Raw genomic sequence first — 15,402 nt, forward strand, 5'->3', positions numbered from 1 at the left:
TTTAAAACTGCATGTATCTTGCAATGGCACGCCTGACACAGGTTCTAAGGTGTTACTTAAGTGGGTTTCACAATAAGTGCTGCCGGCCCACTGGTAGCATTTAATTTACAGACCCTGGGTATATGGCATACCACTCTACAAAGGACTTATAAGTAAATTAAATATGCCACTTAGGTGTACGCCAATCAATCATGGAAAGGGGAATGAGCACAAGCACTTTAGCACGGGTGAGCTGTTGAATGATAAAGCTACAATCTGAATCTTGCTGCTGTGTGTCTCTATTCATTTCAGGTTCTACAATATTGGAGGTTAGTGGAGGTGAGGAATCCAACTCCCAGACAGGAAATGTGTACTGCATTCCTGAGGCCTGGGGTGAGAACACACATACACTGGAAGAAGGGGAGCAGAGCAACCTCTATGCACATCAATGGTCTCTGTATCCACGAAGATTTACAAGCTAGTCGGGCGTGGGCACATTTTGAACTGAGATTATGTGTCTGATACGGTTGGCAATGTAGGACTAGGGAATAATGATAGAGGGGAAGTCTTAGGCCTTTAAATTTTTGTGAGGCATATTTCAGTGGAAGCAGACAGCTAGATTAGATACCTAGTTACTCCCTTGGCCTGCATTGCGGGTCAAACAAAATAGGAGCCGTTACCACTATGGGAGACTGTTCCTTATATAAAGGACTGGACAAGGAAGAGGGCGCTAAAAAGAAGTCAACACCAACAACAGGAATATCACAGGACCATAGACTAAATCACATTAGATTCTGGTCTTGGACTAAAAACGCAGGGCCTCTGTCCCACAAGCTGTTCAACAGGAAAGAAAATCACCAACACCGCTAGCTGTTGGATCCAGGACTAGGTCCAAGGTATGCTAGTCTCCCTGCTTCTTGGGGTTCTTACCCAGGATTTCAAGACCACTTACCCCAAGCCTGGAGCACCAGCCTTCTGCCTGTCTGTCAAGACCAGTAAACCATGTGATGATGAGGAGAGCGTTTAGAAGGAGCCAGGAGCAGGGGGGATCCTGCAGAGTGGATCTTGATGAGTGAAGTGTGAGACACATCAAGACTGCAGGTGCCTGCCCATTCTTGGGAAGTCTGTGACCCCAGTGTGCCAACGTGAAACTAGGGCTGTGGCCCTTGTGCAAGTGAAATTGGTGAGCCCTGTGTGCCAGGAAAATAATCCATTAAACTAGGGAGGTCGTCCTTGTGCAAGCTAAATCTGTGACCCCCATGTGTAGGAGGGGGGAACCATGAAGACATAGCTGTCATCATGGATTATTTTACCAGCACTGCTGTGACGCACACATACCAAATGCAGAAGGAGCAGCAGAGCGGACGCCCAACACTGATGCAGGCCGTCCAAAGACTGAGGAGGCCTGGAGTATCATCAGTGAAAGACCAAGAGAGGTTGTGGACCCTCAGCATCAAGGGTACAGAGCCCATGAAGACCATCCCTCAGTCAGTTGCCATTGGGTTTGTTAATGCTGTATGAGTAGGTCAGGCCTGCTGTGGACTTGCAACATAGTGCATAGCCTTGCTGAATTTGACTCTTAAGGCCATATCTAGTGTGGCCACACCTGAAAATCGCTTTCATGATCAAATGGTGAATAACCAGCTCCACCAGAAGGGAAAGAGGAACTTGGGGATACCGTCCAGGACAATGCTTGCATGCTGACCTTAAGAGACTGTTGACATTATTTAATGTGTTAACTCTATACTTTATGTAATTTTATTAAAAAACTATGTTTTTCATAAAAGCAAGTATTTAAATGGACAATCAGCTTATTTCAGTGTCTGTTTGTTCTTTGAATCTTGTGCCTGTGTATGCTTCACACCTACCTCCCCCTTAAAGAGTCTTGGACTGCTTGCCGCACGCTATTACTGACTCATTTTCTCAAAGCGGTAGTACTTGGCCCAGTTACTCAGGACCATAGTAGGTTATGCCGAAATACAGCAGGAGTAAAAGGGCAGGACCTAACAGTTGGGTCTAGTAATCTCTGATTACACCATGGCCTGCTGAAAGGGGCAATGTGATCATCGTTCTTCAGGCTCTGGATGAGATGTGCTACGGCATGAAGAATGCCCCTAAGGCGTGCTCGTGTGAAGTCTGGGACGCCATGGAGTAGGGCTTTACCACCACCCAGAAGCTAACGTATAAGGACTTGAGCAGCAGTTCTGAAATCACTTTATGGAAGAAGTGGTTTCACTTTCTTTAAACTAGAGAGCTGGGATCAGGCCATCTTTGTTTCATTTGACAGTGTGTTTCCTTGATGATGAGATTGGTGCCCAGCGTGAATCCAAGTAACCTGGCAATCATGAAAGTTGGTGACAAAGCCAGTGCTGAGTAAAGTGTTGAAAAAACATGTTAATATCCACCTCTCGGAATTTATTGAATCTAATAGACTTCACACTACTCAAACGAGCTTTCATCCCAAACACAGTACCCTTTTAGTGGTGGTAGAGGACGCTAAAATGAGGCTTGATCAGCTATTATTCTTCTCGACCTTAGCTCCTCCTTTGACACCGTACATCATGATGTTCTTCTAGAAAGGATCCATAGGGCTAGAGTTTCAGGGACTGCCCTTGATTGGCTAAAGTCCTTGGCAGCCAAATGCAGAGATTGTTAAACCATTTGGGATTTCGATAGTATTATATACAGATGATACCCAATTGGTCCTTTCACTCAGACCTGATCACAATTCATCCTCATCTATCCCAGGACCTTGCATGGAAGCAGTGGCCAGCTGGATGGACAAATCTTGTCTGAAACTAAATAAAACCTAATTGATAATTACCATTCACCTCAATGGTCTCCGGGCTGGCCAGACTGTTTGGAGTCTGGCTGGATATAACCCTTACGATGGAGACTCAGGCTACCAAGCTCTCGGCCTGTTGCATGGAAAATCCCTGAATGCTTCAGAAAATTCTCCCTCTGCTTCCCATGGTATGTAGAAGAATAGTGGTCCATGCACTCATTCTTTCACGGCTAGACTACGGCAACTCTCTTATTCTAGGAGCCCCCAAAGCTGTACTAGGCACACAACAAATAGTGTAGAATGCTGCAGCACGTGTCTTGTTACAAATACCAAGACACACATCAGTGAGAAAAGGTCTTAGGGACCTTCATTGATTACCAGTCTCCCACAGAATCAAATTCAATTCTCTCAGTATCTCGTTTAGATCTTTGAGAAGGGACCTCCTATTGCTCGTCAGCTTATAAACTGCTACACCACAAAGAGGGTCTTTTGTTCATCCAATGAGTATGGGCAGCTGTTCCTCACATTAGAAAAACTAGAAGCGGGGAAAGGTCCTTTACCTTCCCTGCGCCCACTCTTTGTAATTCTCTCACGCTGGCTTTGAGGTCTACTGACAATGCCCGTTTCGTAACTGCAGGTTTCATAAACTACCTATAACGTGGCTATTTGACAACTAACCCTCTACTGCATCCTCTTGAAGTATTATCGCCTCAGCGCCAGGATGCCTACGGGTCACCATGTGCTTTATAAATCCTCATAGTATAGTAGTTTTGTATAGTAAAGCCAGCAAAGTTCAGATCATTCCGCCAGGTTTATGCAGTATCTTGTTTGGTGTTCTTGGCAAATAACAGGAATCATGTCTTGGTTGGGGTTGAGATCAGGTAGGCGCTGGACATCTAGGTTTGAATTATGTACAAGCAGTGTTTGAGGCATTGGATGTCTGAAGCAGAAGAGACTTTCAAGTAGGGTTGTGTAACATCAACATATTGGTGAATCTTGATGCTGTTATTGAGGTCTCCATGGAGAGGTTGAAGATGACAGGAGACAGTATAGAATTCTGGGAGACTCTACAGGTTATAGACATCTCACCAACAGGCAAGAAACATGTTGACCTTAGGAGATGAGCATGGCTTGTACTGAACCTAGAAGCCAGGAAACCTGCCACTCTACACGTTTTTAGTCAAGGGGATAACCAACCTGAATAAAAGTATTATTTGGATTATCCTACTTGTTTTAACCACACACTTCACTGTATCTACACTTCACGGGCCACACACCCCCACTTCATCATACGGCAAGGATTAAAAGACCTCCGACAAAGAGCCCCTTTAAGGGAGCCCGTTGGGTATTGCAGCACCGACCCGACGAGGAGCAGGTCCAAATGATGAAGCATGACACCTAGCTTGCTGGGTGTGTGAGGACCCTAGTTCTGACAGAACGGGATCCCTCCCGATCTCTCCAATTTTAACCGTGCCTGACCTCCATGCCACATTCCAGGGTATTGGTGGGTCGGCCATCTGTTTATCTTCTAGGCATCACCCTGTTGAGGAACAGCAAACCTTCATTGGATAGATCAGGGAAGCAATACAATATCCATCAGAAGAGTCAAAGTAAGACTCTAAGGTACAAAAAATAGAAATAAAAAAGTATCAAGAAGGATATGAATGTGATGAAAAATAGGTCTTATTGAACTGACCATAAGAAAAGACAACTTCTACAGGATTGTTCTGCCCCTTTCTCATAATTCAGTGCATCAACTTAATTTTGACCTTTGCTCGGTGGCTGTGACTGTTTGTCTCTGTGATTGTGTGGTGCGCACGCTGTTTTCTTCTTGATTCTCCCAAGATCTGCAGAGCTTTTGGCATACATGAAACAGTCGCCCACAGGAGTGACTTTTTTTTCGGTCTTCCTGACCCCCAGGTAATGCTTGCTTCCATCACCTGTTGCAGAAAGTTCTCTCCAGAAATTTTCAAACTTGTTGATCACCCAAGTGTTCTTCTCATGAAGTGTGTCAGTCATGACCAAATTACCCAGAAGAATGCATGAAACTCTTGGTTTTACCATAATGGGCCTCATTTAAAGCTTGACAGAGTAAGGGTCCTCTCATAATTTTGAGTTGTTCCCAGTCCACCAAACTCATGGTTTGCCTGCCACTTTTAGAGGTGTGTGAAGAGCAGAGTTTTCGACAAGGACCCTCAGCTAGCTCTGCCCGTAGAAACCTCTGACCTGGCAGCCTGTCCATCACAGGCTGTCAGGTGACAGCGATGGTCCTCCTTCCCTATTTAAGGTATGGTGACTGTCACTAGATTTTCTTGCGTGTTGGCGGTATGAAAAGCTTGGAGGTCCAGGGCAAGAAACCAATCAATATCCCATCAATGTTCCAGAAACTCAAGGAGAAAGTTTATGTGCCTTATGGCAATATTTGGATTTTTTTCAAGAATAAACTCTTGCTTTGGGAGTTTACTCTTTAAAACAGCATGGTTTTCCAAGGGAGTGCAACAAACATGACACTTGCTAGGCAAACTCGGCAACCTTCAAAGCAACTATCTCAGTGGGGGTTGCTCTGAACATTTAGAGATCCCAGCCAAAATGGTGGGAATACCTAAATATTGTGGACCTTCCCAAACCGCAGGAGTGAGGCCATCTCCTTCACCCAGCTAGTGGGCTTGTGAGCTGTCTGCTAGGGCCTAAATGTCCCCACTTGTCTATATTCAATAAATACACTAAAAGTCCCAAAAAGGAAAATCTTAACCAAACTGCAGTCTACTGAGAGTTCACCAACACATTTATTCCGTAGAAAAGAATAATGAACTTTATGCAGCTTCATCCTACGTGTTGTAAAGTGTATTTAAGCAAAACAAAATGGCAATTCATGTTCTACCACTGACACCCTTCACCACAGAAGATTCCCCTTATATTTATATAAGTGATTAAATTGACTTACCCCACATACAAAGCAATCTGGGTGCCAGATGGTGTTCATGGCAGTAAAGTAGTTGTCCAGCACAGGTTGATCGCAGCCACCGCACTTTAGGGCAAACAAGGCAAGGAAGTCATTGCGGCAGTAGGGTTTACCGTTCTTCTCGTGATAACCTGTGAGTGTTGCAGGGGTGATACAAGAAGGCACATTAGAGACTGTAAATAACAGCTTTTTTTTGCTAATAGACATAGTCAGATCCTAACGTGGAAGGAAGTCCATCTGAAAAATGCCAGTTTAGGAAGTGCCATCAGAAGAATGGCAGCATTGAAGATACACCTGGCCATAGATAGGAAGTGTTAAATCTAGACCTGGCAGAGGTACAATAGCAGAAACATAGCATTGAACCCATACCCATTAGGTATACCAGCAGAAATGTACCAATAAACCCAAATCTATCAGGGAGTCCAGCCAGGAGAAGATAGCTCTAAAACCTGAGACCTGGCATAAAGTCCACGAGGAGAAAAACAACACAAAACCCAGAGTCAGACGCTAATTCATATATTCATCCTTTTTAGGGCCATGAAACAAGAACCAGGTTAATAATAATTGCAGTAAAAGCCTAATGTTACAACTGAATATAGAATTATGTTTTGTTCCACATTTTATTGGAGTTGCTGGTTCCACCTTCATGAATTGAATCGCCCTTTTAAGCACCTAGACCTATCCGCGTATATTACAGAAGGTCAGGTTCTGGTCGTAACTTGATTGGACTATGCACATTTTGGATACTTGGGACTTCTCCAATATACATTGCTACACATTGCCATCTCTCAAAAGTGCTCATTTATGTGTGACAGGTATTTTACCCTAGGTCAAAGGATGAAATGTAAGACATCGTTTAATAAGGTCAATAATGCATGATCTTATGTTTAAGATTTAAAAACCTTTCAATGTTCAGGTCTACCCCATTGGCACCTGGCACCTTCCCTACTGCACATCGATTTCCTCAGTATCCAAAGTCCACTATAAAACATCTGCTAACATAACATAACATAACATAACATAACATAACATAACATACATAGAACATGTTTTTATTATATTTATACAATGTTGAATGAATTGTTTCCTCTCTCATTATTTTGTTTCCTGCTGCTATCTCTTTAAGCAGTGTCAGAGTACAACTATTAACATAGGACCTGAACTCGAAGTACATCCTACAGTACAAACTCCTACATGAAAAACCCTCAGCAGTCCGCCACATAAGATGTGTGCTTTCGCTCACATATTATGATTCGCTGTATCAGGAGATGGACCCCTAATCGGTTGCTTGTGGCTTGTTTCACTGCTGTTAATGTTTGTGCCCAGATTTGCTAAGATTTTGCATAGGGGTTGTGTCACTTTTTCAGAGCAGCACAAACTCAAATTCTATTTTAGGATTTACAAAGACACACAAAGCCCATTTTGTCAGGCTTTGTAAAAATAAAGGAATGCAACACAGCCCATATGTAGAAAGACTTTGAAAAGAGGACGACAACCGAGGTAAAACGGAGCTTCTTTATTAACATCCAGCTGAGCAGTCAACCCGGCAGCAAATTCCGTGCAAGGAACCCGGTTAGCACACCCAACAGACTTGTAAACATGTGTTTGCACCAAAGGGGTGCACTTGTCTGAGGGTGCTGTAAAAAGAAGAAATATCTTTATTTCTCCTCGTGGATTATCTATTTGCATGTTTGCTGTTTCGTTGCATGACATCTTAATACATTTAGGCCCTGTTGCAAAGCCAGAGTTTTGCACCAAAACCCAGGGGTGTTTGAGCTGTTGGGCTCCTGGCATGCCTCTTTGCATGAAATAACAAGAGTTTAACCCTTGGGGGCTCTATGTGGTTGTGGCATTGCCGAGAGGTGACCTTCCATCTCTAGAAAGCTTTAGTGTTGTAAAATTGTTCTAAGCTGCAGTTGTGCCACTTTGCACCATGAATGCCATGTTGTAGTCAACCCTTAGTTGGTTTTAGTCAATGAAAGCACAACCAAACATCCATGAAGGGGGAAACGGCCACTCCAACGCGGCCGTTTCCACGCCTAACAATAACCACGCATGCATTACAACGCATGCGTGGTTACAACGAACAGCCTTTACCACGCATACCTTTACTACGAGATACGTAGTAAAGGAATGTGTGTTTAAGGTAAAAAAAAATAAGAGGGGCTTGGGGGGGTCACCCCCCCTCCAAAACTAAAAAAAACTGGTAAAAAAAAAGGGGGCTTGGGGGGTCTCTTCACAAAAAAAAAGAAAAAACGCACCTGAATTCCGTTATTTTTAGAAATAGAAGAAATAAGATGAGGAGGCAATCCACGTCGTAAGAGGAAACGGAAAGACACTTCCTCTTCACGACGTTAAACGTAAATAGGAAGTACTTGGAGTTAAGACAATGTAGAGAGGTAAGGGGGAATGAGGGGGTGGTGTCGGACAGGGGAAAATTATAAGGGTAAAATATAAAGGTTAATTAGCAGTGAAGGGCGATATCCTCTAAAATGAAAATGCCATTAACATGCATATTTAAACAACGAAAATCGTAGTAAAAATGTGCGTGTTAAAGGCATTTTCGTGGTAAAGGATATGCGTGGAGAAAGCATTCGCGTTGTAACGCATGCGTGGTAAAGGCATGCGTTACAACGGAATGCGTAGTAACGTCATACAACCCCATGAAGGAGAGAAAGTCTTAACAAAAAGGGGGCCCAGCTAGAGTTGCATCGATGTATGTTTAATTGTTTTGCCCTTAGAAGCCTATCACTCAACTCCATCGCATACATACAATAAATATGTGTAAGGAATTGAGTGATTTGCTGTGAATAAAATACATCCTTCACAAATAATATGTCTGCAATTGTCTTATTTCCTGGAACCAAGTACCCAATTGTAGTGCTTAACTCTCTCAGGATACCGAAACAGGGCAGTTCAAGGCCTACTCAGAGGAGGTGGTGTGAACTACTAATCCTAATTTACTGACAAGCAACAATCCACACCGTCAATTATTGTCCAATCAGTGCTCTTTCTTTTAAAAAGGTAAAACACTTTTATTACACAGAGACTGCTAAATACTATGCATTAAATTACAAATATGCACATCAGAAAGAGAAAAATACCTTTGGTGACACTATCATATCACATTACACCCTCGTGGGACCCCAATCCCATAATCACAATGAAGGGGGTGTCTTTTTTAATAAAACAGGCAAACTGACGTTTTAAACAGGTCACCACATCAATAAGACTATTCACATTATGTGTTGTCAATTGGAACACATTATAAGAGGTATCAGCATGTGTAAAGTAAGCTCACTGACTTTGTTAGGGTGTTACCACATTAATAAAATCAACAGCATGTCATGTTGCAATATAACACCAGTATTAAAATTAATAAACACATGATTAATAATCAATAGTATTCATGTGTGTCATAGTCTTTCTTCAATTTTATAGGCCATATGATGCATCCATAGGACCAATCATTAGGTGTCACTGTGCTCCGGAGAACAACAAGAAAAGCTCCATCTCTGGGAGTGCTTGAAATGAAAGCAAAACTTTCCTGAAGTTATCATTTTTTGGCCCCAGGAGGCTTAGTATAGAATATAAATAGAACCTTATATGAGTTAGTATATAAAAAAAAAAACTCCCAGGAGGGCAACTGCAACTCCTGTAGCCTCCCCCATAACACTTGTGCATAACGTTGGTGGCGCTCCGTCCTTCTTTGGGGCACAATAGGCAAAAGAAAATAGATAAAGGCACCCTCATGGGGAATTATGGGGGGCGGGGGGGGTGGAGTCCATGCCAGCTAGAGAGAATCTGTTGAGCGTCTTTGCTGCTCTTGATTGAAGCTGTGGGCCGGTTGGGGGTGTCCCAGTCCTAGCTGAGGCACCTAAAGCCGGAATCATTCATCACCTGCTTGGCTCATGCATGCCTTCCTGATTGGTGCACGAGCTAGCACCATTCACTTCCACTCCTGCTTGCTCGGTGCAGCCTTTGTTGTGTGCTCATTTTGCTCCTTGTAGCCAGGCCTAATCACCATAGCATTTTCATCAGGCCTCCTTGTCTCTGAAGGGGGGCATTTTGCGGGCAGCTGGATTTTCTGGCTCCCTGCATCAGGCTTTTCGTCTGCGGGCTCCCCTTACCATTCTCCTGCCGGTGCGGGCATCTTGAGCAGTCCCTCTGCCACCAGCCAGCAAAACAGCATACTTGCCACACTCCCCACACCCCTGAGCCTTTTATCATCTTTAAGGGCACCCGGGGGGAGGCAGTAAAGTCCAGATTATTTCCCCTAACTGGTCCTTAAGGGGCGTAAGGGAGCCAATCTTCGTGGCTCAGGTTAGGCTCACCCTAGTCCTAGGGATCAGCTGGAGTCAAAAATGCTTAATCCATCTTTGCAGGGCATCAGGTGGCTTCTCTTTTCATCTGGACATTCCTCTGCCATTGTCACCTCCCAGGTTCAGTGTCTTCCCAACTGTGTCTCCCTGGTGCAGGGGAAGGTTTTAGAGGCAAGGCAACCCTGGCTAATCATTTGATGTCACATAATCCCTCCACCGGTGCTCCCACCCTCCTGTACAGCATTCTAAAACAATATAAAATGGTGACTTAACGTTTTCCTTAGTAAAAATTATTCTAAGGGACTCAGCTCTACCACTAGCTGACAACATAGACTTACTCATTCCAACCAAAACTTCAAACACAAGCCCCTTCTGAGTTGGCTCCAGAGTTCTGAGCTCCCTCCTTTGATCCAATGGGTCTAGGCTATCCCAGCACAGGTCCAGTGTGGCAAATGAATACAAAATATGCAGATGTCTTTCCCTCCCTTTCCTTTACCAGGAGCTGAGCCAATCACTACTGATTGATCCCTTCGTGTGGGGAGGCATTTGTTCCCTTTGCTGAGGAGCAGAGTAATTAAATTGGATCAGTAGGGGGACAAAGACCTGGAACTCAATTATGAGCTGAGACTGACAAATATGACTAATCCTGAAGTCCCAGTGTAGGAAAGTGCCCATTTTTGCATGGTTGCCCCCACTTTTTGCCTAAATGTTGATGTGCTTTGACTGAGTGTGCCCTGGGCTCCTGCCAATCAGGTAACCAGGGCCAATTGTTATTTCCCTTAACTGTTCTGTTGTAAAACCCAATTGGCAACTCTCTGGCCACATGTAAGCCCATTTGAAAAGGTACCCTAGGTACCAAGGGCACTGTGACCAGGGAAGGCCTCTAAGGGCTGCAGCACTTATTGTGCCACCCTTAGAGGTCCTGTGCCTTTACACACACACACTGCCTTTGCAGGCTGCCTGTTTTGGTGCAGAACAAAGTGAAGAGTCAGCATGACACACATCCCTGTGTGCTTTGCCTACAACCCACTACCCTGGCATAGGTAAGCCACCCCTCTAGCTGGGTGCATTATACCAGTGGTGAGGGTACAGGTGCATGAGCCCTGTTCCCCTACAGTGTCTAAGTCAATTCTTAGACATTGTAAGTGCAGTAATGCCATAAAGAGTATATGGTCTGGGAGTTTGTCAATACGTACTCCACAGCTCCATAACGGCTTTACTGGAAACTGGGAAGTTTGGTATCAAACTTCTCAGCACGTTAAACCCACACTGATGTCAGTGAGGGATTTAATGAAAAATGCACTCAGAGGGCTCCTTAGAAATGCCCTCTGAAAAAATGACCTAACTCTAGTGTCCTGGCTGAGTGGCTGCTCACCAGTTGCCACCACCAGACATGTTTCTGGACCTCTGGGCCAAAAGACTGCTGCTCCCGGGGTCCTGGAACAAAGCACATCCTGGGACGAGGTGCCAAGCCTCCTCCATCAGGATGGGCAGGCTCCACGAAGGGGAAGCTTCAAAGGCTTGTCATCTTTGTGAGCTACCCCAGCCATTTGTTGCTCCCAGCAACTGGCCCCTACAAGTTCTGACCCCACTTTGGGTAGGAGAATTGGTGGGAACACCAAGATATAAAGAGAGGTGTGCCCACCTTTCGCTAACCCCACCCCTCAGGTGAGGGTGGCGAGGTGAAGCACAAGTCTCAGTCCCCGCCATCTTGCAGATGGGGGGACCCAGCCAACCATAGTGGGGCTTATGCACCCCTCCCTTCGGAGGGTGGCATAATAGGGGATGTCCCACCTCAAGGAAAGGGACCTTTGGTCCCGACTTGTACCTACCTGTAACGCCCCAAAGTTTAGTATTTAGGGGCAACCTGAACCTTGCCTCCTCAGACCAGAGCCAACAAGAAGAAGCACGAAGAAGAAGGAACGAACAGCCACACTGAAAGAAGAAAAGGAGAACACCTAATGACTTGTACCGAGGCCTACCGGCCTGTCCCAACCTCGGACTCCTCAAGCAGACACTTGGTGTGTCCGGCAGCAAGCAGCCCTCAAAACCCTGGAGAACATGCACTGTCTTCACAATACAAAAGACTTTGTCTTCCGTGAGCACCGGACTTGCTCAAAACCAACCGACTCTGACTCCGGCCAACTCCGTAGGACCTCCACGACTCTGCTCCCGGTGCTCCGAGCCAAGCCCGATTGACCCAATACCTTAAGAAGGTCCCGCCGACGATCCTAGCCTGGATCCCGGTGTTCCCTGAACCTCTACAAGCTCCTATACCAAGCCTACAGCCCTCAACTGGAAGGTCCACTCTGACAGCGACTGAAGGCAATATCCAGACCGACTCTCTAACTGAAGCGGTCCAAGAACACCAACCACGACCGTCCATCTACAAATGCTTGCGGTCACAAGACAACAACTCCCAAAAACCCCATTTCCTTCAGTCATTGACAGCCTTCCAGGAACCCCGACCGAATCTGCAGCCGAGATCAAGACCAACGGTCTCCACTGAGAAACTTTGGGAACCCTGATGCCCGCATCTTTTACCCGGCCGCCCCTGTGCCGCTGGCGGTGTAGTTCTTGTGCTGGCCATTGGGCCCTACAGGGCTGACCTTGACCTCAGGAGCTTTTGTTTTACCAACTTCACGGCCTGCATGCCCCCAGTCCCCAAACCAATGACGTGCTTAGCCTGTTTGCTAACTTGTGGTCCCTGCACACTGCACCCGGCTGCCTCTGTGCCGCTGGCGGTGCTACTCGAGTGCCCATCTGACCGAATCCTACTCACTAACCTGTAACTCCAGTTTTGTTCACACAAGATTAAGTGGCCAACTATGATCTCATCCAGAAAGCATTCTGACCGATTCGGTTTCCGGAATGCTTTCCAAATGACTTGGATCTGGGGGTCCAACCGAGCGATTATGATGCATCCGGATGCTTCCAGATATGATTTGTCAGACTCCCATTGACTTCAATGGGACCCTGTGTTCCGAACGAGAATACAGGCTCAAATTGACAAAAGGGATGGTTGGGGAAAACCTTGCACCCTGTGGTGGGCGCCCCATGGTGCCTGCCACACTGTGCATGCATAGGTAGGGGGGACCCAGGGGTACCCCCACGGGCCTGATTCAGAGGGCCCCGGGAGAAGGGTGGCCTGCTAAGGGCCCCCAAATTTAGATTGCAACAGCCGATTCATTTCAGAACAACCGATTCAGTTACTCACAATGCCTTTAGGAACTGAGTCAGACAGTCCGAACGCTTTCCAGCCATCGTAATCGCTCAATGGGAAAAGAGTCTGAGTCGGTAGGAAAAGCAGGATCCGAATTGGATTCAGAAGAATTGAATGCCTTCCGGAGCCTTTCCAGATGACATCGTAATCAACCCCATAGTGTGTATCGTGGGTAATACTGCAAAACTGTACTGATATTGCAAAGCACATTACCTTCTTTTCCTTTCTCCTAGGAAATGTACCAGCCTGGTATCGGGAAACAGCATTTACATCGCATACGCTACAATGCACGCGATTACAATGCCGTTGTTACAACAACCGCGTTGTTACAATGCAAGCCATTTCATCGCAAGTCGTTTCTACGACTTGCTGTAGGGGGCGCACTAAACCAAGGAATAGTTTAATTTACTATTCTAACACCTCACGTACTGTTGAACACGCTGGAGTTGGAATAGTAAATTATACTATTCCTTAGTCCAGCGCGCCCCCTACAGTAAGTCGTAAAAACAACTTGCGATGTAATGGTTTGCAATGTAACAACGCAGTTGTTGTAATGACCGTGTTGTAATCGCATGCGTTGTAGCGCATGAGATGTAACATTACATATTCTCTGGTATCTAGGGATACCTTGCTGTGTAAGAAAAGTAGCTGAAAAGTGATTCCAACTATTCTATGAACAACCCTCTTATCTGTAATCAATCTAATTGCACACAACTGCATCCAAACTGTATTGGACTGCATTATTCTTGCAAAGTATTCTAGTACCTAATTGTACCAGGCCTGGATTGGTTCTAAAAAATAAAATACTAGAAAAAAATATTTTTCTCTGCAAACAATTTAGTCGGAGTTCAGTCCTTGAGTGTGTGACATCATTTCTTGCCTGAGCGTGTACAACAAATGATGAGCACTTCCCTCTGATAAAGCCTTACTGCTCGCCCACACTACCACAAATAGAGAGTAAGGTATTATCTACTTTTACCTCTGCTTACCTTTGGGGATCCACTGGACTCTGTGTACACTATACCTTACTTTTGTATAGTATATACAGAGCCAGCTTCCTACACCCATATGATGTAGATTTGGGTTATTGGGGACTACAAACTCAAGCCCAGTGGACATGTTTAACCTCAGTTTGATAGCACAATGTTCTTTGTGGCTGTGCAAAAAGTTACTTTAGGCAGATGTTACCTTTTTCTATAATACAAAGAAAACACTACTTATCTCAATAAGCACTACAGTCCTACACTATGGATGCCCCCTAATATTATAAGGCCACCCCCATGTCAGTACCCATCAGTACTAATCTTTGTAAAGTCACTTTTATGACAGTCTACCTGTGCGCAGATACAGGGCTGCGCACAAAGGTAGTCTTATATGCGCAGCCCGCACAGGGGCTGCTAATGTGTTCACATGTAACAAACCCTGTGTCTCTTATCCTTACTTTGCAGCAGAAGCCTTATCTTAAAAGGTGGACACTGGCAGCTGACACAGTCCAATTACTGTGAGGTTACCATGAGTGAGACTCAGTTAGTGAGACTCACTTACATTAAGAGTCATAAAACTGGGTAAATCCCAGGCGGAACCCTTTTGCTACAATGCGCAAATGAAAGATCACTTTAACTTTAACTGCTTTCACAGTTATTCTTTACCCCTTCTGATATCAATTCCCTAGTAGTCTGTTCAGATTGCCACTGCTTTCCCTTGTTCTTTAATATTTAAACTGCTATGGCAGGGTTACAGTAAAGAATATCTTACCATAGATTAGGTAATTACAAGGTAACCCATTGTGTCCTTATGGGCAGTCTAGCTCACCCCTCCAAACTAAGAGTATGCACCTTTTAGGCAGTTTCTGGACATAATGTAGTGCTTCAACATGGGTCTCTTTGAAGAGGTCATTTTAATTACCTGGTGTGGCAGTAAGACCAGACTTCTTACTGTTACCTCTCTACTCTGAGCCTTACTATTCCTTGTAACACTCCTTGCAAACACTGTCAAGGTTATTCTACCTCTGGATTGGATTGCAGAAAGAGAGAGTAGTACTGTGAGTAATGAAGAGTAGTCATTACACTGGGATTAACCCTCAAATGCCCCTTCCAGGTCCCAGTTATTAGCTTTGAGGAGTAACAATGCT

At 45.0% G+C, this 15,402-nt stretch overlaps 1 protein-coding gene across 1 annotated transcript in view; it reads right to left on the minus strand.

Moving 5' to 3' along the window:
- LPXN (leupaxin) overlaps positions 1 to 15,402 on the minus strand; it is a 294,439-nt gene that overhangs the window by 31,777 nt on the left and 247,260 nt on the right. Inside the window, exon 8 of the mRNA XM_085651802.1 lies at positions 5,709 to 5,857. Coding sequence (XP_085507928.1) covers positions 5,709 to 5,857 — 149 coding nt within the window. The remainder of the gene's footprint in view (positions 1 to 5,708; positions 5,858 to 15,402) is intronic.

The sequence above is a fragment of the Triturus cristatus genome, chromosome 4_1 (assembly GCF_964204655.1).
Source record: "Triturus cristatus chromosome 4_1, aTriCri1.1, whole genome shotgun sequence".
Classification (NCBI taxonomy): domain Eukaryota; kingdom Metazoa; phylum Chordata; class Amphibia; order Caudata; family Salamandridae; genus Triturus; species Triturus cristatus.